The sequence below is a fragment of the Solea solea genome, chromosome 8, assembly GCF_958295425.1.
Source record: "Solea solea chromosome 8, fSolSol10.1, whole genome shotgun sequence".
Classification (NCBI taxonomy): Eukaryota; Metazoa; Chordata; class Actinopteri; order Pleuronectiformes; family Soleidae; genus Solea; species Solea solea.
Window position 1 is genome coordinate 3,551,551 of NC_081141.1, and position 27,967 is coordinate 3,579,517.

Genomic DNA, 27,967 nt, shown 5'->3' on the forward strand with positions numbered 1-27,967 from the left:
CAATGGATGTCCACGGACAAAATATGTTTCTTGTTTTCCTGCTGCAACCAGAAGCCGTTTGTCATCTCGGGGCTATTGTTCAAGAGGAATCTGTTGCGTGGGAGAAAAACAGAAAGGAAGAATAAAACGCTTCCTGTCGTGGTTTGAGTAACTTCATGTGTCAACTGTCAACGTGGAGGACAGAGGCGGGTCTTCTCCTCCCTCCTTCCCATAAATAATCAGTTCATGTGTGAGGGGACAGCAGCAGCATCACGAGTGCCATCACCTGCATCCCCACCGCTCTCTTCCAAGGCCGCTGACTCTGTGATGGATGACGTGCCCTCTGTGCCGTTGAAGGGCAGGTCGTCCGTCACCGCTGACGGGAAACACGCCGGGACCAGAGATTAATGCGCCGGCTCTGGCTTCTCTCTGGACACGGGGATGATAATCCTGAACGGGAATAAATCAAACCATCTGTGGTGAACAAGAGAATGAGAGCGACGCACCCGTCGGGCTTCCGTTGCACGTGATGTGGAAGTTAAAAAAAAAGAAGAAATAAAAAATGTGAGGGGGAAAATGAGAGCATTTTTATATCACCACGTCCTGTTTCACTCCCTCACAGTTCGATCGCATTATGAAACCATTAATGACAGTGGTAATAACAACAATATTACACAGCATTAAAATATATTAATAAGTAATAACAGCAAAACTTTTCGAGTTCGGTTGAAAGAAAATTGGGTTTTATTTTGGTAAATTGAATTAAAAATAAAATAAAAATAATGTGCTTTTAATATTTAATTCCTGACCTTGTTCTGTGTGACTTTATTGTCTCGATTCGAGTGCCTTCTCACACATTCTTTCCAAGTCTTTTTCAGCCTTTTTTTATTACTTACAACTATTATTATTGTAGTTTTATGCCTTTTTGGGGGGAGGGGGGGCATTTCAAGACCTCAGCTCTTGCAATTCATTAACGTGCCTCACACACATCCTGCATTTGGCCACAACAGAGCTCTTTAAAAACTGGTTTTCTAGGACATGGCTGAAATTCCAGAATTCCCAAATCAATTTTCCATTCCCTCAGTTCGTCATCAGATAGTCATTCTCACAGCACGTGTACAGACACTTCCCTTCTTTTTTTCCCCCATCTCTGTGATTGATGAGAAACCACTAATTATACTCGTGTCATATTCACCAAAATATAACAACACACACACACGAGTCACAGCTACTGTTGCGTTATTAGATCACGGCCGATGAACTTTGCTCCACACCAAACTCTTCCTGTGCCATCTGTCAGACGTGATAACACCCTCCGCCTGCAGCTCGGCACCATTAGCGGGTTATAAAGCCGGAGCTCTCCTCTGCCTCTTCTATTCCTGAACGCGGCTCTTCATCGTCACCCGAACCACTGCGGCTGGGATGCTTTTCTCTTTTTTTTTTATTACGCCCCCGTTTCCAGGAGTGGATGATATGTCGAAGGGGGAAAACAACAAGGTTATCCTCCCATGTTTGTCTGAATCCTGGCAGCCTGTGTGTGTGTGTGTGTGTGTGTGAAGGCGACCGACGAGATGTGACCTTGCATCCTTGAAGGCCGAGACGTGGTTGCCAGATCCACGGCCTGCACAGCATGAACAGAAACTGGTTCTGTCCTGTTGCGTGGAGACTGCGCTCCAGGTGATGCATCAACCAGTGGCAGGGAGCCAGAGTGAGACACGGGGCGGCTGATGGATGGATGTGTAGCACCAGCCCTCGCCATAAATGACATGTTTACTGCCGGCTGCGGCTCTCCTGGGGGCCGCTGGCCGACATGTGGTTAATGGGTGGGCGATTGGACGCGGGGGCCTGTAAACATGATTTACATCGCGATTAACATTTTATTTATTAAATGTATTTATTTATTTTTTTTCCCTCATTACGTATTCTGCAACTCTTCGTCGGGGAGTTACACGGCAGCGATTGAAGGCGTGTGCACAGCGGAAGTGCGCAACGCCGACGGAAGCGAGCGACATCCGGAAAAAGAACCCGGAATATTTACAGTTGTGGCCGCGCAAACGGATTATCTCGATAAAACCAGATTAAAAACTCAACACACACTCTCTCTCTCTCTCTCTCACACACTCACACACACACAGTCGCATATACAAGAATTTATAAATCCATCTCTTTATGGAGAGACACCCAAACACTGAGCTACACTGTATTGCAGTTGGTGTCATAAAAGTCATGTACAGTTAATAAAAAAAAAAAAACACATATTTTTTTTTAATCCATTGACGACTGGCCGTGTAATCCTCAGCAACTTCTTTTTTCTTTTCTTTTCTTTTTTTTTTAAATCATGTAACAACTGCTACTGACGACTACATTCAATAACGGGTCGAAAAACAAACCTTGTAGAAAAGAAAATAAATCAATTATGGTATTAAAAATAAGAGTACAGTGTAAATATATATTCATATTTATAATTTTCTAACTGTATTTACAAGAAGAGAGTGAATGAATGAATGAATGGTCCTGTTTGTTTGTGTCTGGGTTTGGTGTAGAAAGCGGAACGTTGTCCTCCACTAATGACGGCAAAAAAAACAAAAAAACATAAATCACAGTGGGTCCAGACCGTGGAACGACCAAAGTGAAGCGTTCCTGTGACGCCGTGACCAATCGCCACCTCCCCCGTTAACACAAAGTGCCCCATTAACACCCGTCACCGCCACGAACCCGGGGGAAAAAAAAGACGCGGCACTCTTCAGTCCACGCGATGCGACGTGTTCCACGAGGTGACTCCCAGCTCCTTCCTCGCAGAGCACAGAGTGTTTTCTTGTTTTTTTGTTATAGCTTCATCTCTGGGAATACCAGGTGTGGGTGTGGGGGGGGATAAAGACTCCTACCCTGCGAGGGAGCAAAAGGAAATGTCAAAAGTTTGTCTGAGCGGAGAGATGAGGTATCAGCGTTTCTTAATAGCTGCCCCGTTGGAGTGGGGGGGGAACTTTGGCAGGCACGGCTCCTCGGCGCCGGCGTCGTGGCAGAAGACCGAGTCCTCGCCGGAGGAGCAGGTGGAGCTGCGGGTGTCGGGGTAACTGGGGGAGTATTGGTCCAGAGGCACGGAGAGCTCCAAATACTCCTGGCGAGCACAAGGGAAGGAGAGAGAAATCAACATTTGTGTTCCCACATTTCTGCGACTTGGAGAAAAAAAAACAAAGGAGGAGAACAGACCTGGTTGGAAGTCATGGCCAGGCAGCGATCTAGATCCTCTACCAGCTGTTTGAATGTGGGTCTATGTGAAGGCACGGCGTGCCAGCAGTCCCTCATCATCATATACCTGCAGACATTCACAAAAACGACCGTCAAGATCAATACGATAGAAATCGGCATGCCGAGTGTCCAGAACCCTCTCGTCTGCAGCCGCATAAACAAAGGCTGAACAACATGTTCCAGTGGCCGCTGACTCAGCCCTGGAGCAGGTCATTACACTGGTCATCAAACAATAGTGTGGACCAGCGCGACGTTGCTAAGCACCTGGAATTTCTCTGATATACAAGATGGAGTGGAATATAAATATTGATGCCAACTGTTTTGGGGGCAACGCTGAGACACAGAGCAGAATCTGACTTCTAATGATTCAGGTTTATAGTGTGAACGGTTTTTTGTTTACAAGACAAAACTGTTGTCAAATGAAGGGAGTATTTAAATGTTTCAGCAGACGTGGGTTCTTATTTTGTTACGCCGTCACTCAGTAACTCTCGAACTCTTTAAATAACAAGGAAATGTAAGAGACAGCAGTCAGTCTTGTGTTAGTTTGACTGAAAACATCACATTCCAACTCAAATGCTGCTAAATTTCATTTCTCCCAGGACAGTACACAAAAGAAGAAGAAAAAGAATAAGAAGAAAAGGGAATAATAATAATAATAATAATAAGAGGAATAAGAAGAATACGAAAAAATAAGAATAAAAAGGAATAAGAATGAAAATGAGGTCATGGTCCCAATGCGATACGAATTTCGGCCTGCTCCATAGGCATGTGAACTGAGGGGTCGCTACTGAGCCATTTTGCATCGGTTTTTCGCATTTAAATAAATGAATAAGTAAATAAATAAATTAATAAATTATAAAATAAATTAATAATAAAATAAAATAATTTGAGGCACCTGGAAATAAAAAAAGAATTTGAGCAATTTCAATAGGTCCTCGCTCAGTCTCAGTCTACCATATTCTCAAATGAATGGACAGTAGAAAGACAGCGAATGATGCTGGACAAGCTTAATCAAACATAATCCGTCGACCGGGAAAAGCCTAATCCCAACAAATTGCCACCAAGTGTAGTGGAGACACATTTCATTCACTAAACTGATTCCCTGTCGGCCAATTATACGGCTTAAATTTGATTCCTTACAGCTCGTGTGTGCACGTCGACGGCTTGTCCATGCGGTGACCCTCCTTCAGCAGCTTGAACAGCTCCTCCACAGGGACGCCGGGGTACGGCGAGCCTCCCAGGGTGAAGATCTCCCAAAGCAGCACCCCGAACGACCAGCTGCAGACACAAGCACACACACATGCACACGTTCACCTCGCGTTCCACCGAGGCTGAAGTGGAGAAGCTTAAAAAGTGAACGCGGATACTCACACATCACTTTGGTGCGTGTATATCCGGTCAAACAGAGCCTCGGGGGCCATCCACTTGACTGGCAAGCGACCCTGCAGGAAAAGGAAGGAAAGGTTTGCGCGTTACAGCTTTGAGCGGCAGTTTTATCCACCGTTAACGTCCACGGATTGACGGGGAGCACTCACATTGGTCGTCTTCTTATAGTAATCGATGTGGTGAATGTCTCTCGCGAGGCCGAAGTCGGCTATTTTCATCACGCTGTCCTCGGTTACCAGGACGTTGCGGGCGGCGAGGTCTCTGTGGATGCACTGGACACACACACACACGTTACAACAGATCTGCTTTAAATACAAAGTCTGACGAGTCAAAACACGTTTTTTTTTTTTTTTACCTTTTTAGAAGACAAATACTCCATGCCTCGAGCCACTTGGTAAGCACAGGACACCAGGTCTTTGATGGACATGTTCTCGATGGGGACCTGGTCTGGGTTGTAGCAGTACTCCATGCCCGGGGGCCGCCGAGCTCTCAAGTACTCGCGCAGGTTCCCCTTGGATGCGTATTCCACGATCACATACAGGGGACCTAGGAAAATGGTGACTGTCCATGTTATTTTTGCAGTGAACAAACATCACATCACATCATTAGAGACTCATTTGAAAAGGGAGAGAATGGAAGTGGTGGTGCAACAGTACACAAGGTCACAACTATACAAGGAACGCTGCTAATAAAGTTGCATACACAGTGGATTCACGTTTATTATTATACTTAGAAAATACCAGTAAAAAAATAAATATTGTCTTGACATTAAACCGGGTCCGTGGCGCAAAAAAAGGTCTATGGGAATTTTTGTGTCCCAAGTCAGGCCTCAAAACAACATCGATTGTAGAATATTTAAAAGAAAATGAAACATTATTACATGAGATACCATAAGAATACAAAGCGCTACACTCTTACTATGATATACGAATTGTTTCTAATGCTACACATTTTTAAAAAACACACGGACATAAAACCGGGTCCGTGGCACAAAAAAAGGTCTATGGGAATCTTTGTGTCCCAAGTCAGGCATCAAAACAACATCGATTATAGAATATTTAAAAGAAAATGAAACATTATTACATGAGATACCATAAGAATACAAAGCGCTACACTCTAACTATGATATATGAATTGTTTCTAATGCTACACATTTTTAAAAAACACACGGACATTCTCTGGTCCTACCGTCCTGTGTGCAGGCTCCCAGCAGATTAATGATGTTCTTGTGCTTGCCAATGATCTTCATCATCTCCATCTCTGAGATCAGGTCTGACAGGTCTTTCTCTGTGGCATCAGCTGGAAAAGGAAGCAAGAGAGGGGGGTGGAGTCATAATGAGATGGTGAAAAAGACTAACTTTATCAATCCAAAACTAGAACACATGAAGAACTAACTTACATTTCAACATTTTGACGGCAACCTTGGTCACGCGGTTTGGCTTCTCCTTGTCAAGACCCAGCACCTCCCCCATCACCACCTGACCAAAGCAGCCTTCACCAAGTGGCTTCCCGAGGACGAGTCTGCGAGAGACAGAGAACGTGTGAAGAGTTCATCTTCAAATCTCAGGTAAACTTAGATTTATCCAATTTCTAGTCAAAATATCTCACCCACACTTAATATAAGACAAAATCACAATCAAAGAGTGAGATTTAAGTGAGATAAATGAGCTTGTTTTTGACACGTCAGAAGGTTTTTAAGCTCAGGAATGTCAGGAATGCTATCTTCAAGACATTTTGTCTCAAAATGCCAGTTTCTTATCTTATTAGGTCTAAGTAGGTGTTGGACTCAAATCTAGAACAGTGTCACAACTAAACTAAAAATGAGTTAAATACACTTGAAACAAACAGGAAAGATGCTACTTGAGGGGAAAATACTATTTTTGAGCATCACAAGCTTATTATGAGCCACAAAACCTCACAATATTAGTCAAATATAGCTAAAAATGAGTCACCCTTATCTTGTAAGGCTTAAATATAGTTTTTTTTCATTCATTACAAGCAAAAAACATCTTATATTGTTTTTTTTTTTGCTTATTTAAACATAATTCTACCGCTAGGATGTAAAGTTTTCTGGAGGACAAACCTGCTGCGAGAAAACTCCCAGCGAGGATCCTGGGGCAGTTCGTACTCCGACACCCCCGACAGCATCGGAGATCCACTCGAGGAGAGGCGGGAGGGGCGAACCAGCATCACTCCGGAGTGGATGGAGGCGCTCGAGTCCACGGACACCTGAAGTGAATTAGACTGACATTATTCCCCTCGAAATGAAACGGACGTCGGGGGTACGAGCCGATAACAGCGGAGAAGAAAAAGCTAAAACCCACCCACACACCACATGGCGTCTAACCCTCCTTTGAATAGTCGTACTTACCTGCTGCACAAGACCTCCAGGCTCTACAATGAACTTTAATTATGATTAACTGCAGAGAAATTGTTCAAACAAGTCAAAATGCATCATAAAAAAAGGTCCAGTGTGCAAGAATTACTGTAACAAACACATCAGGAGTAAACCTTAAGTACTTAAATACAATCTTTTCTTTTATTTTAAAGCAATTGTACAGTATGCAAACATATTTATGGGTAGTTTACTCAATTACAGCCCAAAGAAAAATCCAATTAAATGTTACACACTGGACCTTTTAGTGCTGAATTAATAGAAATCTAAGAAGGAAGAGGTGAAAAGGTATAAATGTTCCAAACCCCCTATCTACTTTCTGTTACCTGTCTGCGCAGCGGGATGCTCTTGGCCAGCTTGTGCACGGCCAGCTGACTGTTGAAGTCGCTCTTCTTGGACGACGTGCGGATCTTGACGATGACGGCGATGGCGATCATGACGGCGATGAAGAAGAAGCCCACGCAGTAGATCACCACCTCCAGGTACGTGTGGCTGGCCGGCGGGTAGTGCGTGACGGCTACGTGGGTGGAGGGAGCGCAGGGCGACAGGGAGGGGCTGGGGTCACTTCACATACTTAAGACACACCATTGCCATGCTTTCAAGTACATAACAACACAAATAAACACAACTAAAAACACACACACTGTGGCTAAAAGCCAGAGCCTTTGACACGGACACAAACTCCCCGAGCGTCGGGTTTCACTCCGTCATTGAATCGCAGCTTAATCCAAAGAGCCCAGATCTGGCATTTCACTCATTGTGTGTGTGTGTGTGTGTGCATCAGTGTACAAAGGGTCTGACTTTTACACAAATCAACATTTCACAGTGTTTTGAACTCGCTCGTCTACAAGTCGGGCCTCTTATCGGCTCAACACAGCGATAGCAAGTGCCCATATAATGTTTTTTTTTTTTTTTTCCCTGTGCAGTGTCAAATCTCATCTGTGCATGTTATAGCACGTTTTAAGGCGGAATGCCTAAATGAGTCGACACAGAAAACGCTGCTCCCAAAGAGCATGAGACTACGTGAAAACATCAACGCTCCCCCAAATTAATATCATGAAACCCGGAAATGTACAAAATATAGGCACTTTATTTAATATCCAGTATATCTACTAACTTTTTCATTGTATTTTTTCTTTTTCGGTGTGTTGGTGCTGGTAGTGCAATCATTATATGATTCTTAAATGAAAACCTATTTATTGATGTGCTCATTTTTATTCTCCTTTTTTAAAAAAAAGCCCTAACATTTGTGAAACTATTCAATTCAGATCTTGTTTTTTTCCTCCCACTCAGTGAAAACACCGACATTTATTCATACCAACACAGGGGTGTAACGGACTCCCGGTCGCAGTGGAAATGACACCTTGGCCTGGGATGTGCCCTTGTGTACAGGAAACATCACATTAAGCTCATTTTATTCTGAATTATTCTCTTTAATCCTTGGGGTAACACTTAAGATTAGGGAACACATATTCACCATTAACTAGGCGCTTACTAACATGCATATAAGTAGCCTTTATTAGTAATTATTAAGCACGTATTAATCAGGAAAAATCTTAATTCATGTCGTAATAGAGGTAAAATAAGATTATGTAGTATAAGGTGTTGCTTAATAATTACTAATAAAGGGCTAATGTGCTATTTATGCATGATAGTGAGCACCTAGTTAATAGTGAATATGTGTTCCCTAATCTAAAGTGTTACCATCGCTGGAGACGGAACAGCACATCCCAAACCAAGGGGTCCCAGACTGACCGAAGGGGCGCCTTTACACCCCCCCAAAACCAACACCGGCGACACAAGCTGAGCTGCACTTGTGCGAAAGAGGCTGACTTGACAAGCGGCGCGATCGCTGGACGAATGCCCATTCCCGAACCTTCAGGAATGAGACACCGAGCCAATTATCGACGCCGGCCACCGTGCCCGCGGCAGGAAATGACATCGGGAGTGCGTGTCATTTGCGGCGCTTGTCAAAGGAAATCAGCCTCACACCAAAAATCGAATGCAAACGCCAATTAGGGAGCAGAAGAGCGGCAGAGGCGGTTCAAAGTAAAATCGCATCAGAGCTGCCAAACAACCCCTGGTCAATGTGCAATGAGAAGTCTTTTCTTTTTTAGTAAACCATCAGGGGCAATTTGGGATTCAAAAACAGACAGGGAGCCAGGGATTGAACCACTCAGGTTTTTAAAACATTACCGGCTGGCTGGTTGACGGGCAGCACATAGGTTGTTTGGCGCTCTGCGATTTTATTTATGAAACGGCACAGACATGGCCCGACCTCGTCCATCTACAGAGTCTAGATGGAGCAGGAGCCATGCTGAGAACAGGAGAAGGGGGGGAGGGGGAGGGTTTTAGTTGCACTGGCTTCCTTTGACATTTTCTCAAATGAAGTCAGAAAAAGGACCTCGCTCTGGAAAATGTGACGGGGGAGAGCCAGGCTGGGGTTCGGAGGGAGAAGTTGGAAAAAGAGACAGAACTACTGATACCTTCGTAAACGGTCAACCATGCAGAGTGATGAGAGAACCCGATAGAATTTCCCGCCAAGCAGGTATACTCCCCAGCGTCATCAAAAGACACATTCCTCAGTTGGAGGATTTCCATTTCCTTGTCCGTGGTGTTAAGGCCAGCGGTCTAGAAAATAAAGGAAGCAGACCCAACAACGGGGCGAAGAGGGGGGGGAAAAGGAACCATGAGTAAAGGATTCTGAAAGAGAAAGGCGATGGAGGAGCGTTCTCCTCCACGATCCAACACCATCTGCCCAAAAGGAACCACAGAGCGCCCCCTGCAGGGGTCTCCCAGTATCTGTTAGTGGAGGAGTTGGTTAGGTTGAGTGTGCACTGCTGAACCATACAGTGGTTCACCCCATCACCACATCAAATACCTCAGTCTCATCTCTACATGCAAGAGATGGGCAACATGGAAAATTCCACGGCAGAACAGGTCGCGCTCGGATTTTTTGCTGACGACAAACAACAGGAGGGTCTGTGAAGCATACGTGAGCAGGGGGGAGGACAGCTGGAAAAGAGGAGGAGGAGGAGAGGGAGAGAGAGAGAATCTGTGAGCCAAGCACACAGGACTTTGAAGGGCAAGGGAGCGAGAGTAATAGAAGAAGATGGCAAGAGAGGCCCTTATTAGGAGGGCACAGCACAGGCATGGAGCAGGAATGAAAACAGGTCCAACATAAACCGGAGACTGAACACTTTCAACTGTTCTGCTGGGAATTTTCCATAGCGTCATTTACAGTCAGGAGCACTGAGGCAGGAGGGAGAGACGAAGGGAGGGAGGGAGGGAGGAGAGAAACAACTGAGGTTTTTCTCAAGTTATATGCTCTTAGGTTTTCCAGGTGGTCCCAGAAGTACTTCCAGTGTGGCGTCCCTATGCAGCTGCGTGGTGGTGGTGGTGGTGGTGGTTACCTGTGGGCTTATATTTGGTGACAGTCAGCCAGGCCGACTGATTGGCCTCTCCTATATAATTGGAAACTTTACATATATATTCTCCGCTCTCCTCCTCAGTCACATTGTAGAGGGTCAGCACCTGAGCGTCCAAGCTATTGACCCCAGAATGCTGGAAATAAAAATAGAGTCGTTTGCAGCACAGACAAAACAAGCAGACACAACAGCGTGGATTGGTTCATGTCGGTTATTTACAACAGCCGTATTTAACTGATTTGGACCAAACGTTACACCCTGGACCTTTAAAACGGAGACGTTAGGACCTTGTTTTTAATTCAAACTTAAGCCATTCTCATTTACAGCAAGTGACACGGCCATCAGGGGAAAAACAAACAAATGCATTACAACAAATAAAAAGCTTGGTTAAACTGGACACATACCTTAAGGACACGGACATACGGCAAACCATCGGGACCCACGCGGCTCCCGTTGACCTCGATGTGCTTCAGCCACTGTATGTGAGGCTGAGGGTCACTGAACACCTTGCACTCGAACTCCACGTCGCTTCCCACGGGCACGGTGCGATTGGCCGGCAGACCCGCCTGCAGGATCGGCCTGTGGGGAGAGCGCTCTGCGGGGGGAAGGTGGGGAGACAAAGCTCTGATATGTGCACGTGTCGCAGACTTTATCAAAACCACAGACACCTCAAAGTTTTCACTGGTCAAACCAACTTTGACTGTTAAACAGTATTTTGATGTTTTACATGATGATTAATCGGTTTGAAGCTTTTTTCATGATTAAAACAAGATTTCTGATCTTTTAAGCTTCTTAAATGTGAATATTTTCTTAATTTCTTGGCTCTGGATAACAAAGAAATCATTAAAAGTGAATCATGTTGGTTTGTGGATAAAACAAGACAAGATTTCCAGGGTTGATCAACATTTTTTAAGATTTTCATTTTATGGACCAAACGATTAATCAAGAAAATAATCAACATATTAATCGATTATGAAAATAATCGTCAGTTGCAGCTCTGGTTTTAAATCATATTGACCTGCATGCTGCTCGCGTGGCCATAAAACAGATGATCAAGCACAGTTCACCCGCCTCATCTGGAGCTGCTGCTTTGAAATGAAACCATCTTATAGCCCTTCTGTGATGACCGATGCGTCTCCAAAGTAAACACATGAGCCAAAAACCTGGCCGAGATTCAACAGAGTCCTGTGGGGACTTGGTACGGAAGTGAAGGGATCTCCCCCTTCATCAGGCTCCAGACGTCTGGGGTCGAGGTGGAACGCGAGGGACGGCGCGACCGGGGGAAGCGGAATTTGCGATTTATACGAGCGGTTGTGTAAGAGCAAGGCATGGGGGCAGCTCCTGGGGGAGCAATCGTTTCTTTCTCAGAGTTGATATACTGCTAAAGCCACGAGTACACGGGCTCAGTTCACCCGACATTAATCCAGGATGGAAGTTCTTACCGACTACATCGAGCTGGTAGGTGTGGTTGATGCTGCCGTACTGGTTCTCCACCACACAGGTGTAGTTTCCCTTGTCAGAGGGGACTACAGACTCCATGATGATGGTCCACACGTGGTCCCGGACCTAAACACGTGGGGGAGAAGGCGTTAGACAAAATATTGCAGTTTGTTATCATCCTGTAATTTGTTAGAGCTATAAATCTTTTTTTTTGACATCATTTTAAGCGAGGTCAATGTGAAGATTTCACTTCCTTCCTTTAACAGCCTCCAGTATTTTAAACAGTGGATATTTATTCTGCTTAACAAAGAGTATAAGGAAAAAGAAAGGGTAGTTTTTGTTTTATGTATTCCTGCCTGAACATGTCTTATTAGCGCCAACTCATGTCTGGCTCTCGTCATAATTTTCCTTCCATAAATCTGCCAGGACCGGCAGTATGTGATTAACCGAGCAACCACTAAGGCAGTGGCAACATCAAACATGCGTGCACGCAGCCGACCGCGCCGTACGGTATGGTTTCCCTCATTTAAGGTACAAAACACGATGAGGCCGAGCAGCTGCCACGGCTGCCAGATGTGTTGCGCTTGGCTTCGTATGCATGTGGTCTACATTATTCCCTCCCTCCTGTACGTTCCCCATGTCCACGATATGAACAATAGACTTTCTGGCCATAAAAAGCAAGAGTGTGGGAGGGATGGCGGACGTCCCTGGCCCGCTGATGCAGACCTTTTGCACCAAAAACCCCGAAAAAACAGCAGCCAGGTGGTTAAATGTGCTGCCCGGCTGTGTGGGGGAGAGAGAGGTGCAGGCAGCTGAGAGGAAACTCCTAAATGTGTCCCAGCTGGGAATGGAGACAGGCTAGGGAAGCACAAGACAAGGCTGGACGAGCCCACACCTTGATGCGAGGAGCAGATGTCGGGAAGGCCGACTGTTTGTTTCCGAGTCTCCGAACACGCACAAATATCCCACACCTGTAAGGCAACGGCCACAATTTCGGCAAACAGAGCTCGGCCTCGCGATACGTAATGAACACATCACGCTTTGTCTGATAAGGCTGTGGATGGAGACCATAAATTATATTTGGCAACGGGAAACGACAGTAAAAGGCTGATTAATCATGTTTATCTCTCGCGCGACGCGTGATAGCATTTACAGTAAAAGACAGATAGAATAGATCCTGTCCACACCTCTGCTCTGTAAACCAAGAGACTGGTGTAAACTGTCTTATCGACCTTTACAGCGCCGCACTTTACGAGCAGTTAGCGTCACACTTGAATTCAACCGGTCTGAAAATGGGAAGACGCTGACAAGAGCGATCGCGCACGTCGTATATAACTGATACAGTGGGTATCGGGGTTAATTTACCTCTGCGTGGATGTAATTACAGTAAAAGGCGATGAAATGACGAGCAGAATGAGGGCAGCCAGTGCTAGTTTTCATCCCCGCAGATAGCTAGGATTGCTCACCTGGAGGTACTACACCTATTTGTGGTTTAGGGTTTCATCTTGTATTGTTTGTCAGGTCAAATCTGGAACTCGTCGCTGCGTTCCCAAAGTTCAGAAAGTGTTTCTTACTCCAGGGGAAAGTATAGTCCTCGTAAGTGAGATGTGAAACGCCTGATTCAATATTATAATAATAAAACGACAACAACAACAACAACAACAACAACAACAACAACAACAACAACAGGTTAGGAGAGTGCAGTTAGACTATTTTTAAAATGTAATTATGAACCTTGAAGCCTCCAATACGATGGTCTCTCTTGAACTCCTTGCCGTTTTTGAACCATTTCAGAGTAGGGGCTGGATTGCCGCTGGCCTGGCATCGAAACTTCACCGTCTTACTGGCCGGGACAGCGTGAAGCTTTTTCTCCATTTTCTCTGGGTGAGCCCATTGTGGAGCCATTGCTACAGAACACGAGGAAACAAAAACAGACACAGGATACAATTATGGCTTCAATATATATACACACAGGGAAACGCTGTGCCACTTTATAGAAGGTACATCTGTCCAACGGCTCATTTTCACAAATATCAGCTAATGACATGGCAGCAATTAAATGCATTTAAACATGAACGTTCAAAGCTGGGGTTCAAAAAAATTTACTTTGGTTGGAGTAGCTTTCTTTTTCCCTTTATTGTATTGTCCGTTTAGTTTATTTTTATTTAGAGTTTGCAATTAATGGTGAAGAATGGGGGTAGGACTTGACAAGCCTAGGCTTCTTCCTATCCCTTTCAAATGAGTCAAATGTATTATAGTGAAATTGCCTTTTTTATTATTATTACTATTTTTTTTTTCATTTGTTTATTCATTTTCTTCTATTTTTAATAGTTCGAAATAAAGATATCAAGCAATCAATCGATCAAAATCTCACAACATGGGCTAAAGCAGCAGAAAACTACATCAGGTTCCACTCCTTTCATCCCATTAGGTGTCTTAAGTACCTAATAAAGTGGCAGGTGAGTGTACAGTATATTCACATATATAATATAGTAAATAAAAGGAAATCTTTGTCTTTTGCCTTTGTTACATTTTGGCATGAATTTCAGGGGAGTATGAAACTCAGGGAGTCACAGTGCAAACTCAAGGTCAGCATATTGGCCACACACGGCAGCTGCTGGATTGTCTGTGTGTGTTTGTGTGTGTGTGTGTGGCCATGGTGGGCAACAGTAGCCTGATGATGAAGGCCGAGTGTCTTAATTGCTCTGTGGACAAATTGGAAGACATCTAAGGTTAACCACGGTGAGTCACTGCGGGGACATTCCTCTTGTAAAAGCCGTCACTGAGGTAGTGAAAAGCCTCTGAATCAGAGTGGAATCATTCACCCAGAAGTTACCCACACACACACACACACACACACACACACACACACGCACACAGCATACCTATAATTTAATAACAAAGCTCTTAAATCACTGACTATACGGCACGGTTAGTCATATTCCCGTCACCGTGGCCCGACAAGTCAACAGTAACCATTTGTTACATGAGGAGATGAACACTTACGCAGCAGTTTCTGACTGCCCAGCAGTTTGGCTTCCTCGGATGAGGACTCCTCGTCTTCATCGTCGTCCTCCGACGAGGCCAGGGTATCAACTGGTGAAACCGAAAAGAGAAAAAGAAATCAACACATTTGAAGGCAACTGGACAACAGGTACATTAATCTGCTTCAGCTCAGCGGATGTTCCCCTCTGTACCACTGTAGCCTTACAATAAACCAAAACAGTTTATTTATTTGCGGCTACCGTGACAATAAAAAAACTGACCGCCTCAAAAATCTAATTGTTAAAACCTCATGTCATGGCACAGCCTGAGCACACAGTGCTTTTCATTTTTAGTCACAGCTTCTCCACAACTATTCTTCTCCTCTCTCACCCGCACACACACACACACACACACCTGTACCCTCAGCCAGGTTTAAAACATAATTGTTTTTGCAAACAAGAAAATCACATCTGCGCAACAGGATGGGGAAACTGAGATCTGATCCCAAGTGGTCACGGGGGACGCGTCCAGGATGTGTGGACAGAACACTGTCCACTTGTGATTAGATCTCTCAGGAGAGACGTTAATATCTGAACTCCATGTATGTGTGATGGTGAATCTCAAGGGGTTTATCGTCAAACACATTTTCTAAGACTGTAAATACAACATTATGACAATTTCATGTCTTTATAGTACAATAAGAAGAGTTTTATTAAGACGTATCCGTGTCTTTACCTGTGACGTTAAAATAGAGGCTGTGGTTGCCGAAGGTGGTGCACGCGTACAGACCGGAGTCCGTCAACTCCACGGTCTCAATCTCCAACTGGCCGTTGCGGATGCGCGTGTGCTCCCCGTCCGCTACGGCCATGTGGTCTTTGGTCCAGTTGACGGCGTGGAGCTGCTCCTTGGCAGAGCAGCTCAGCTCCAGACGATCGCCGGGATACCGCGTGAACAGCTCTGCTTGCGTTTCCGCAAGCACTGCAAAAAAAAAAAATACATACATTACATGGTTTGTGTTCCTAGAATAATCCAACAGGATTATTCCTATAGGAATACACTGCGTCACATCAGCTCGATCTGTCCTACAAACCTTAAAGAGAGCAGAAACCGGCTTCTCTGATTAACCCATAAAATGCAATTGCATTAAATTACTCAAGGCCGTATCGTCAGCCGGGGCAAGGAGCTACTTGGGAAAGGAAGGTGAAATTCAATTAGAGGAATGACGAGAGGGGAGGCGTCGGTGAACAGGACACCTGAGCCACACTGTTCTAAATGACTACATAGTCTGCGAGGGGGGAGGGCTAACCTAATTATGCTGACACGTTGTCCGTCACATTGGTGTTGTTTGTCTTGTTACAAAAGGTAAAGATCACTGCTGGTCGACCTGCCTGACACACGGGCTCAAGATCCCACTTGTGAACCGAAAAGGCACACAAGATACGGCGATTAATGACTCAGGATCACCACACACAATCAACTTGTCAATTAGGGCATTTCTGTAATTGTTAGTCTGATTACTTTAAGTCATTCTACATCATAGCAAAACAATCTTTAGATAAACCACTTGACTGGGAAATATTTAGGGCCCTACCCGTGAGAGATTTGGCGTCATTATTAAGGGTGAGTGTGGTCTACTGTGGCAACAGTGCTGCGTTTCCATCATGGTAAGATTGGGTTTGGTACAGTACGGTCCAGTTTGGAATGGTAAAGCCCTGGGTCAGGCTTGCGTTTTTGACGCAGAACAGTACTTTTACCGGCGTGATGACATCCAGCCATGAGTAAAGCCGCACCATACTGTTTCACTCTGGTAAAAGAGTGGTTATTTTGGTATTATTCCTAATGGAGACACAACAAAATCTGTCCGTACTGTCCCAAACCGAACCGTTCCACCCGGTGGAAACACAGCTCAAGTCTGGTTGACTTAACTTTCATCCAAGGAATCAAAAGGATGGAAGGGTTTTTTTTTCATTTTATTTGTACATTACAAAACAAGATCTGTTACACTGTCTCTTGTTGAAAACCAATAAAACAACCTGACCTTAAGGAATCATTTCCTCAAAATGAAATCAATCTGAACACACTGCCTGTTTGTAAACACATTTCCTCCCAACAGGAAGCACATAACACGCAGCACAACCTCAGAACACCGGCAAACCCGACTAATCCCTCCCCACCATCGCAACAAAGACGGCCACACAATGAGGGGAGGGGGGGAGAGAGTGAGCGGGGAGAGCTAACCAGTGAGCATGTGCACAGGAGCGGACGAGAAAGGGCCTGCAGTGGCAGGTTCTAGTGCGAGTTGCTATGGTGACCCCACTTGGGTCTTGTAAAGGTATTTCCTGGATCACATATGTCTGACAGGCTCTTAATCCCAGAAGGAAAAGGGGCCCGGGGTGGGTGGGGGGGCAGGATCAACTTTCTCCTCAAAAACAAAACTAGTAGGGGAGGAGCGAGAGCGGAACAAGTATTTAGAGATGAGCTGAAAGTCTTTAACCCGGACACACGAGGTCTCAACTGTGTGTGAGGCCCGTCGGTGACGTTTCTGTGCCTGCCTGCTAAACGGAGATGCCACTGATAAGGCTGTGTCAACATCCCAGCTGTTAATCTGGCCGCAGACATCGTAAAAAAACGCCCATAAAAGCCGTCAATTTAGCTAGTTGCTTTATTGCGGGGTAGATCAGGACCATTTGTGCTTCTGTGATAACCGGCGGCCCAAACTAGAGCGAGTGATTAAAAACACACCGAGTTTTCTGACTTTTGTCTTTTGTCTCAAATTTTCTTCAAAAGTTTCTTTTGAATCTCAGTAAATCCTACTGCTGTTGCTATGACTGGATTAGAACGGATTAAGAGGACCACATTTTCAGAACATGTGCACTTCCAACCATTTGGGAAAAACTGACTCACATAAATTATAATCAGTGTATAAACTAATATAAATCTTGTAAAAAAAATCTACAGGACAAAAGGCATTGAGAGGTTTTAAAGTGGAGGGGAAATGTCACAGAGTCTGTTAGGAAAGACTTGGCCCCCGTCTATCTATGGGACCGACTACGAGATAGGAAGCAATATGCCGCGTGAATGACCTCTGGGATTTCCTGCTCTCACTGGAGTGATGGTTGAATGCAGTGAAGTCAGGGCGGTGGAGGCCCTGCTGTAGCGCAGTGAAAAATGGCTGTGGCTCGTGTTCTTCTCCACAGTGGAAGTGGAAGGGTGGGTGGGTGACAAAGGGCAGGACTGACAGGAAGCAAAAGGAAAGGGACAATGCCTATTAGCAAGCAAGGAAAACAAAAAAATCTCCCAGTGAGTGTCCCTCCTGAAAGCAACTCCAGTGGAGGATCTTTTCACTCCTAAATGAGCTGCTGGCAATCAGCATGGATTATCACGTGGGAGCTACAAGGATTACTATGCACTGAAAAGTGCTTCCATTGTCATTCAAATGAGTTCACTTACATTTAGACTTAAATTATGCCTTTAATGAACAAACACAGTAAAACCAGGGCAGACTAAATGAACGCAACTGGTGCTTTCTCTCACCCTGACGCAGTTTCAACCCGAGTGATTAGAAAAGTCGCTCCGAACTTGACTTTTCACCATGAGAAAAAGTATCGCGTGAGATCCGAGCGGTTACTTTTAAAACAGAACTTTCCTCTGACGTTTTTAAAGTTTCCACCAAGAACGAGTCAATCGATTATATACAGAGCTCAGTCTCAGAATGTGAACCATTCATTTTAATGTTTAGCATCAATCATAAAGCACTATTCAATTCATATCTTAGTGTTTGAATATTGTTGTAAAATAGTTTTTTCCCTCCTTGTGTCGTTGCCTTTCTACTAAGGGTTGATATGAAAAAAAAACATGAAAGCCTGCCCAAAATAAAAAAGTATATGGGACATAATGTCATTTACAATTAACAGTTATCCTTGATTGATAATGAGTGAGAATCTTGCATTTTGGAGTTAACCCTTAAATTCACACACTGTGTGCTGTACCGGGCCCCACTTCCTCTCTCTGAACAGTCCTTCACTAAAAGGGCCACTGGCTCTTTTACTCTGAGTGACGGCAAAGCATGGAATCGAAAATAAAAATCCTCGGGGGAACAACGAATAAATAATTCACAAACTCTGCAGTGCTTTTGAGACTAAAACGGTTTCTCCGAGAGGTCACACTGAGGAAAAGAGGGCGTGCAATCGTGTGAATGGCTGTCCATGTGGCCCTTGAAGGGACTCAATGAACTGAATTTGTTCAGGGAATATTCTTTTCTTATGTGAACAAGACACAACAACTCCCCCCCCAAGACAAACAATGAAGTACGCATGAAATACGGCCATTTCCATACAACTATTTTGTTTCCTCGCCCAGAACAAAAAGGAATGCAACCAAATGCTTCTGCTGTGATTGTTTGTCGACAGCTGAAGCCATCCGTCACCCAGCAGGGGAGCAGCAAGGGGGGGGGGGGGTGAAGCATTCCCAAGCTAAAGTCTGTGGGGGAGCAGAAGAGGGGGAAAAGCACAGAGGCGCATAGATAGTACCTGGCCATTTGGTGATTAAGAACTTTGTGGTGTGTAAATGTATCACTCCTCCCCCACCCCAGAGGAGATTTATGGCTCACCTTAGAAGACAAACATTCTCCCAATGAAACCCTATCTTTGAGGATAAGGGAGGGCTCAAAGTAGCATCTTCTTTCCTTTTTTTTTTTTTCTTTTTTTAAACGGATAATTTATAGTTTCCCTGGCAGTTAACTCCTCTCTCAGTGACAACAAATACCTTTTCATTACAAAAGGAGGAGAGGAGCAGGGACTGCTCAGTAGTGGGGCTGCCCTTGGGCTACACATGGGAGTCATTTTCTCCTCCCTGTCCCACTGTTGGCTTAAACACAGCCGCACCGGGTTTATTTTAGGGCTTACAGCCTAAAAAGAGACCCTCTTGCTTAATTACTCTAATTATAATGCCGAGGCTTTATCATATTCTTCTGCTGCTCCCCACTTCCGACTGTGGAGCGTAAACATCCAAACCCGTCTGCCCACAAGTCCAGGCAGCTATTACACTGCTGGACGAAATCCAAGAGACACATTTTTAAGGATTCAATTTCAGTGCCGTTTTCCTCCTTTTCAGGAGTGAACTTGTGCAGGAGCCGGGGCGAGGCTCACGTCTCAGAGTTGTGCGGTTTACAAAATCAAAAACCATTTGGACCAAACTTCTGTCAGTAAGATTTACAGGGAGTTCATTTGTAATGTTTCCAGGAGGTGTGAATTTGTTCCGTTAGGGCGAACAAAGGTTTTTTACTAATGGTCAGAGACAGAGTTGTGCTACATCTGGCAAATTCAAATGCACAACATCAGACTCGGGGGGGAAAATGGGGATGTGGGGGGAACGGTAACGCTACAAAGGACAGATTTCACCAAAGCCTGGAGTGCGTTAGAATTACATTCCTGCACCAAGAACAAAGCTTTGATTATGAAGGGACTGTTTCTTAAAGGCAAGAGTCAAAAGAAGTCCGACTTTTAAGTGTATTAGTTCAAAGAGTTACACAGTATTTATTAATACGGCAACCAGGACCAGAGTAGCTGGGAGTTATTAAGCCGTCAACTTACCTTCATCGGTGTTGGCCGGTCGACACTGGGTCTTTAAAACTTGGGCAAATAAAGCCAGGATCAGAAGTACACTTTGCCTCATCAGCATTCTGCTGAGGGAGCTACAACTTAAGGCTCCGCTGCGACTTGAACTCCATTCAGACCTTTGGGGCATCAGCAGCGGCTCATTCGCAGTGCTCGCCTAAACACAAACAAACAAACAAATAAATACATTAGAACGTAAATAAAAACACAATCCCACACATTTTCTAGAAACTACACAAAATAATACATTCTCCGCATGTAGTTTTTTGAAATTCCTTGGTCATCTGAAAAGAAGAAGAGAATATTCTGTACTTCTGCAAGGTTGGGAGGTGGGTGCTTCAGCAGTTAGGGCTGATTGAAGAAAAACCACAGATAAGAAACCACACGGTCGAGAGTCAGCATGGCCTCAAGTCTGATATCTCAAGTCAATGCCATGCCCCGTTCCTCGGAATAAAACGTCTTGTTTTTGAAACTTCAAAACAACTATTAAAAGGTCTGAACTCCTTAAGTAGGCTATCACACTATCAAGTTTCTGGGTTGTTTTTGTCCTTGTTGTTGCTGGACCACTTTTAGAGTTCAACGATGTAATGTAACGGGACATAGAGTGGTTGACCACCACGTGCACATCTGCTCACATCATCGCCTCCACAGCATCTGACCACAGAGATTTACAGTTGCCCCTCAACCCCTTAACCCCCCCCCCCCCCCCTTGAGAAATTCGTTTAAGGCCAAAAAAACAAACCTACTGCCTGCTACATGACACCCTTGTAGAAAGAGACCTTCATGCCACCATTTCCACACTGAGAGATCTATCACCTCACAGTTGGTTTTGGTCCTCCAGCCTAAAATGACCCTCCTGCAGCCATTTGCTAACACGAGTTGACAAGAAGTGTCAAACCAAATGCTGGTTTCATTTCTCGTCTTAATTCACTCTTGAAAACATGATAAATGGAGCCATGAATACATTTAAAAATATTGCCCGTGTGATAACGCAACACATCTGGATCCAAGAAAAACCCTGACCCGTGATGTTTTCCACACAAAGACGTGTACAGATGCAGCTGTGGTCATTGTTTGTGTGAGCACTCATCACTGAAACGTCATTGTGTTCTCCTCAAAACCAATTCAATTTCTCTTTCCAAGAAAGGTCTAGTGTTCTAGCAGCTGAGCAAGGTCGGGGGGGTCTGACATGGGGGATAAAGAAGCTTGGTCATCGCAGCCTTGTATGCAGTGAGTCAGTGTTTGGGAGGCCTCCAAGAAAGTTTGTCCGCTGCCAGACAGAAGGAACTGCGAAGAGCAGCCGAATCCAAGTTCCCCGGGACCTCGTTTCTATAATCGACGATTGAAACGGGGAGGAAGTAGGTCCTTAAGCGTATGACACAACACTCAGTCATACTCCGCTCCCATGGGATCACAGGTCAAACATACTCCGCGTCTTACTATCCACACACACACACAACAGCAGGTTCAGCTTACACAATTTACACTGGTGAGTGGGTCTGTGAGCAGAGACTGAGTCACACACACACTGGCAGGGACATAATATTGGTGAGAATCCTTTTAACAGGGATACTAGTGTTAGAATTAGAGCTGAAACGATGAATCGATTACTAAATTAATCGACAACTATTTTGATAATAGATGAATCGGTTTGAAGCCTTTTTTATGATTAAAACAAGATTTACGTTTGTTTAAGCTTCTTAAATGTAAGTATTTTCTCCATTACTTTGCTCTGGATAACAAAGAAATCATTAAAAAAGGGACAAAACAAGACATTTGAGACCGTCACCATTTCCAGGTTTGACAAACCCCGATCAACATTTTTTAAGGTTTTCTGATATTTTTTGGACCAAACGATTAATCGATAAAATAATCGACAGATTAATCGATTATGAAAGTAATCGTTAGTTGCGGCTCTAGTTAGAATAACACACATTTCACACCACGATGCACTGAAGCTAAAATTCAACCACTGCTTCAGGTGGATAAACATGTAGTCAAAGGTTTTACTTGAGGCATCATTGGACTGAACTCAAAAGCGAGGGTAAACTTTCCAGCAGTGGGAGGTTTAAAGTGGAATATAAAGACGGTGTGTTCGTGTGTAAACACATTCAGTTAGTTTTCCGAGGTGTCTAAAAGGAAGAAATAAAGGCTCAAAAGTAGAACTCATGGGGAAATATTCCAGAGCTATTAGTAATGTTGGGTTCCTATAATTTCCAGAGAAGAAAACCTGAAAAATAAATGGGGTTAAACTAAACAGATTAGAAGATGCAAGACCCATTTCGCTTCTCTCATTATACAAAGACAAAGGCCACAGGCCTTACCCATAACATGACCTGCACCATAATTACTGTTCACCGCCATCCATGCAGAAAATTCCTCCGCTCCCAAACTCTGTACCCCCTTCCATCCCCGGCTCAGTGTGCACTCTGAGCCGCCAACATGACAGTCTGCAGCGCCGGGGAAGATAAGAGCATCAGAGTATTTCCCTAAGGCTACTGTTTTTACAAAAACACACACTTTTTTTTCCCCCCTCTCCCCTTTGCAGCCTCGCAGTCTGAACCAGTGGTTCACCAGCAGCGTGTCACGGCAGGAGATCAAGTGTCATGTGCAAGACTACACTCAAATGTGGGGACTCAAGTTATTTGATTCTGTGCCATTTTTGGTTCGCACTCAAAGTGGAGGTTTTTGCCGCCTGTGGATAGATCAATCGAACCTGGAGACGTTACAGAAACACGCAGTTAAATCTGATTATTTTCCAGACACAAAAGCAACGTACCAATGTTTTATTAATTAAAACAAGCTCTCTGTTAAGAGTTAGTTATGAGAACATTGTTTCAAAGTTTTGGGAATCACAGATGAACATTTCCTGACAATAAGATAGTGGCAGACCTATGAGTGATTATGTTCACTTGCTAGTAAAAACTAACACCCACAACAACACATATTTATACTCATTTGCTTTACAAAGATTCCACTCAAATGGAGCCGTCATGTATAAGGAAGAGCAGGACTATTCTAACCCTCGGTTCAGGAGAAAACTGTTTTTCCTCTCTGTGGACATTTTGCTTTTTTAAAACTTCTATTGTTTATAACACAACATTAGAGCTTCATATAACACCAGGCCTGTCCCTGAAGAACAACACTTCATGACAGATGCAGAAATGATGGGATGTCCTCTGAGAGTTTAAACAGATGATGTGGACTGAAATTAACTGTTGAGGTTTGGTAGTTTGACACCCAAAAAAAAAAAAAAAACTAGAGCCTGATTTACATTGTTTTGACGAAATAAATAACACTGATATACATTTAGTGGTTTACCAGCTGTCAGACAAAAGATAAATAAAGGAATAAACAAGAAGGGCTAATAATCCACAACATTGTATCACAGCTTTTATGGTGTTGTGCTTATGTGTGCATGAATATTTCTTAAAAGATATTATGATGATAAAAAGATCTGCGCAATTTTGTGTATCAATGTGTCAATTCTTTATCAAAGAAACCCAAACATGCTCACAGTGAACGGGCTGATGTCGGTGGTGTTCAATTTAATAATTAACTAGCAAGGAGAAAATCAATCACACGTTGGTTCCTCTTCCTTTCACAACGTGTTCAACACATTTCCTCAGCTGTTCTTGTTCCAACGTCAAAACAATGCACAAGCTGTGTTTCGTCTCTGCCGTCTCCGTCTCTCTCCAAACAAACAGGACGCTGAGAGCAGTCACTGAGGCCAGATTCATACTTTCTGTGTCATCATCTGCAGTTCGCGCTGACCCTGTGCCGAAGCATACACCAGCACTCCCACATTTTTGTCTGATCCAGTTGGTGGCGCACTCTTCTGATTGAAGAGAAGACCGTGAAGAGGACAGTAACCATGGACACATGGTGTGCCAGACACATGAAAAGCGACTGGAATATGAGACCAAGTCCATGTGTGGTGGAAGACTCCACTGATGTAGACCCTAATGTTTGCCAGTGTAGCAAAACTCTGTGGACATAAAATGTGGAAGGTATGGACGAACCCAAACACTCCCCTACTTGAATGTTCCCTTTAAAGATAAGGGCTACGATGAATGGATAACAACGTGTAGTCCAGACTTTCAAAGACCTGCTCTGGATCCATGAAGCAAACATCTCAGGCTACGTTCAGACAGCAGGACGGATTGTATTTTAACTGCGAGGGATCAAATCAGATTTATGTATCCAGACAAAACCAATCCGTCTGCCTGGGTCGGTTTGGTAATGACGCAGGTGTACCCCCTGTTTATTTTATGGCACGGCTTTCAAACAAGGCTGGAAGAAAGATGGAGGCGAATCGTCTCGTTCTCCAAACAAATCGATTTGTCAAGTTGCGACGCAGAACTCCCGGAGACCACTGTGTTGTGTGATAACAAAACGGTTTCCAGGGGCAAAATGTTAAAACGTGATTTGAGCAGCCAAATGGTTCAGACTAATGTGCACCAGTGAAACATCTGATTTGAATTGTATTTAAAACTGAAAACACACACACACAATATTTCATGTGTTGTGTGTTTGTATGTTTTTGATGTCCAGACTTTCAAGAAAAAACATTCTGGATCAGATCAGGATATGCAACAAATCAAGGCCTTGCATTTGTGTTTCTAACATGAAAAGATCAGATTCAAAAGAGACCTTTGCTGTTCACACTGCACACACATACTAAAATGATCCAAATCATGGGGCATCTGCTGTTTACATTGTTTACACAAGTGATCCCAATTGATAAAGACAGAGAAACAAACAACAAATCCATTTTAGCTCCACTTTCGGGAACTTTGAATAAAACAAATAACATCACCATGTGTGGCTTTAATCTACCACATTTCACAGTATTTATATAAAAAGGTAAAATAGTTGATGTGAACAAAAGCAAATCAAAGGTGTTTAAAGCAGGAGTCCATGCAACATTTGGGCCTTTGTGCTTTAAACCCCCTCAGTGTCGAGAAACAGTAGATGAAGCAGATGCAAAAGAAAAAGGAACCTTTTTATTTTTACTCATTTCCAGAGCACATTAACATTTACCACAGAAAAACAAGCTTAATGTGAATTCAACATCTACTTGTCAGTTTAAGAGCCACATTTTTATTCATTTTTTAATTATCCCGGTCAATAAATGCAGACAATTAAAAACATTTGTTTTCGTGCGAGTAAACACACAAGAACCAGAGTAACAGCAGCTCCTCACCTTCAGACTGGGCCGGTGAAACACTCCGTGCTGGGCTGAAACTTGAGGAAAACGGTAAATCCAGGCATAAACGTGTGCAGCTCACGTACTCCGGGCACCTAGCTAACAAGTTTGCGCATACTTTTGCCAAACTTAACGGGGAGAAGAAAAGAATGTGCGTCCCCCTCCACCCCCGAAAGAGCCAGATAAGCGACAGAGCGGGGAAAAACTCGCTAAATAAAGCCAATTTAAATCACCTTTTAACAACGGGGTCTATTTTCCTTGACGACGAGCTTCTTTTATCCTACCGGGCTAACCTGGAGAGAGCGGCGCTTTTCTTTCGTCCCTTTATCCCCAAAAGGTTCCGTTCGCGATGAAACCAAGTGTCCCCGAAAACTGTGTCCTAAAGTAGACTTAAAGACTCTGACAAAAGAGCTCTTGTTCTTTTTCTTATTCGTCTTCACAAACTGAGGTGCTTTTGAAGAAAATCTTAGAAAGTGTTTCGCTCATTCCTGTCGGAGAAACGCTGTGAGACACCGCGAGTCCAGGCTGCTCCAAACCTCCCCCCTTAAATCTGGGAGTATGTGCATCCTCCGGACCACAGTCAAGTTACACGGCGGCACGCACACACAAAACATCCGGTCTCTTTTAACAAAATAAAAGCCCACATGAGCAGCTCACTACAAAGTGTATCACTGAATACTTTTACAGGACTGAAGTAAACAGGGCTAATTAAAAGCACAGTGTGCACTATTTAAGAGGTTTTACTGGCAGAAATTTAATATTTATTTAATATTTATGTTAATAATCCTTCCCACACCAAATATGTGGAATTCATTTACATGAGAAAAAGACGATTAAAAACATTTTAAATGGTGATTGTAAGAAACAAACAAACAGTGTCACGGGGCCTAATAGGCCAAAACAAAAGTGAAATAACTTGGGTAAAATGCACACAGGAGAGTAATTAAAACAAGTAATTACACAATATTGCACACAGTGGTGAATGTACTATATGAATAATGAATAATGAATGACTGATTAATCTGCTCTGTACTCAGATTCGAGTAGCATTTTTTTCAGAACGATGTCTATTTTGTTTCATATTCTTATTCTTCTTTGTTAATGTCTTACTTTACAAGGGCTTAAACTGGAATAAATGTGTGTGTTTTCAAACTTCTTTAGTTGTCAGTTACTAAATTTAGCTCTATAGAAAAGCACTTAGTGTCCATTACATGATCCAATACTAAACAAGGTTTCTTTCCCCATGTGACTTAATTGAAGCTTTTATTTTGAAGGACAAATCACAGGAATTCTTATAATATTCGGGCTTTTACTTTGCAACATGACGCAGGTTTGGTCAGACTGAGGAGACCTGGCTCCCCTGGCTGACCGACCAACTCTCCTCAGTGTGGGGTTGGAAACTTTAGTAAACACCGAGACATAAACAATTAGAAACATGTAACCATTTAAGTTACATAACCTCAGATTACAACAAAACACTGTGAGAAATAGGTGTGAACCTGGACTGATAATATATGGAAAAAAGACATTGTATTTCAAATAATTGGCCTAAAAATACCAATTATACTTTAAAAGAAAACTTTAAAATATTCACCAACTGAATGAGCAGATATTGTGTCTTTTATGTACAGAGTTACACTAATTCACCAACAGTAAACAAGCACTTTCATGGACGTACAGTACTGAGCTTCATTGTGCCCCTGACCTGCTGGTGCGTAAAGATCATATGCGTTGGCTGCATTTCAAAGAGCGTCAGAAATTCAAATGTGTTCGCCAACTCAGCACAAACACACGTTTAGCGCTGTGTCCTCAAACACATCGCTCATATCTGAGCAGCTCATGTGGCTCTTTGATTTCATGTCACAATTGACAGATGACTGATGACTGAAGCTGCACAGACACATGAAGGCCAGCTTGGTAGTTAGATTAAAGAAAAAGGGAAACAAAAGGACAGATCTGTTTCAACATGTGTTGGCCTTTCATCCTCCACAGAACGTTAACCTCGTGTGATGTTATAGACGTTCACAGAATGAGGTGATCGCTCTTATTTGCTTTACCTCCAACAACGGGGCATCACAAGAAGACATACTTGCTTTTGTTGATGCTGCACCTTTATCTTATTGCTCTTACATTATAACATTAATGTATTAGGGGAATAACAAACCAAGCTCCAATCAGCAAACACACAAGGATCCCGTGGTAATGTCATAATAGTCTATATTTGACTCAGTTTTAGATGCTTTTTAATTTTACAAATCTCTGTTTAGTTTCAATATTTCTT

General features: G+C 43.6%; 1 protein-coding gene across 3 annotated transcripts; it reads right to left on the reverse strand.

The window, feature by feature from the left end:
• Positions 1 to 700: 700 nt before the first annotated feature.
• On the reverse strand, positions 701 to 26,236 carry fgfr1a (fibroblast growth factor receptor 1a). 3 transcript variants are annotated; one of them, XM_058635248.1, is made up of 18 exons: positions 25,684 to 26,236; positions 20,454 to 20,634; positions 15,598 to 15,840; positions 14,884 to 14,973; positions 13,612 to 13,784; positions 11,880 to 12,003; positions 10,842 to 11,032; positions 10,423 to 10,573; positions 7,336 to 7,526; positions 6,698 to 6,843; positions 6,014 to 6,135; positions 5,803 to 5,913; positions 4,970 to 5,160; positions 4,764 to 4,886; positions 4,600 to 4,670; positions 4,369 to 4,506; positions 3,190 to 3,295; positions 701 to 3,097 (listed from the first exon to the last, which is right to left on the reverse strand). In XM_058635248.1, exons 2-18 carry the CDS (start codon positions 20,605 to 20,607, stop codon positions 2,921 to 2,923), a joined length of 2,502 nt encoding a protein of 833 aa, XP_058491231.1. In that variant the 5' UTR covers positions 20,608 to 20,634; positions 25,684 to 26,236; the 3' UTR covers positions 701 to 2,920. The 3 variants fall into 3 exon arrangements, with proteins under 3 accessions (XP_058491231.1, XP_058491233.1, XP_058491232.1); XM_058635250.1 differs by lacking the exon at positions 10,423 to 10,573 and adding an exon at positions 9,496 to 9,640 and having other exon boundaries at positions 25,684 to 26,235; XM_058635249.1 differs by lacking the exon at positions 10,423 to 10,573 and adding an exon at positions 9,496 to 9,640 and having other exon boundaries at positions 6,698 to 6,842; positions 7,329 to 7,526; positions 25,684 to 26,235.
• Positions 26,237 to 27,967: the final 1,731 nt, after the last annotated feature.

What these genes read in the sequence shown, in the direction of transcription:
- fgfr1a (XM_058635248.1), bottom strand. Translation starts at nt 20,607, where the DNA reads ATGCCCCAAAGGTCTGAATGGAGTTCAAGTCGCAGCGGAGCCTTAAGT. An exon ending in TGGGAGTTTTCTCGCAGCAG is followed by an intron (nt 6,136 to 6,697) that starts GTTTGTCCTCCA and finishes TGTCTCTCGCAG; the next exon opens with ACTCGTCCTCGGGAAGCCAC. An exon ending in AGTATTTGTCTTCTAAAAAG is followed by an intron (nt 4,887 to 4,969) that starts GTAAAAAAAAAA and finishes GTGTGTGTCCAG; the next exon opens with TGCATCCACAGAGACCTCGC.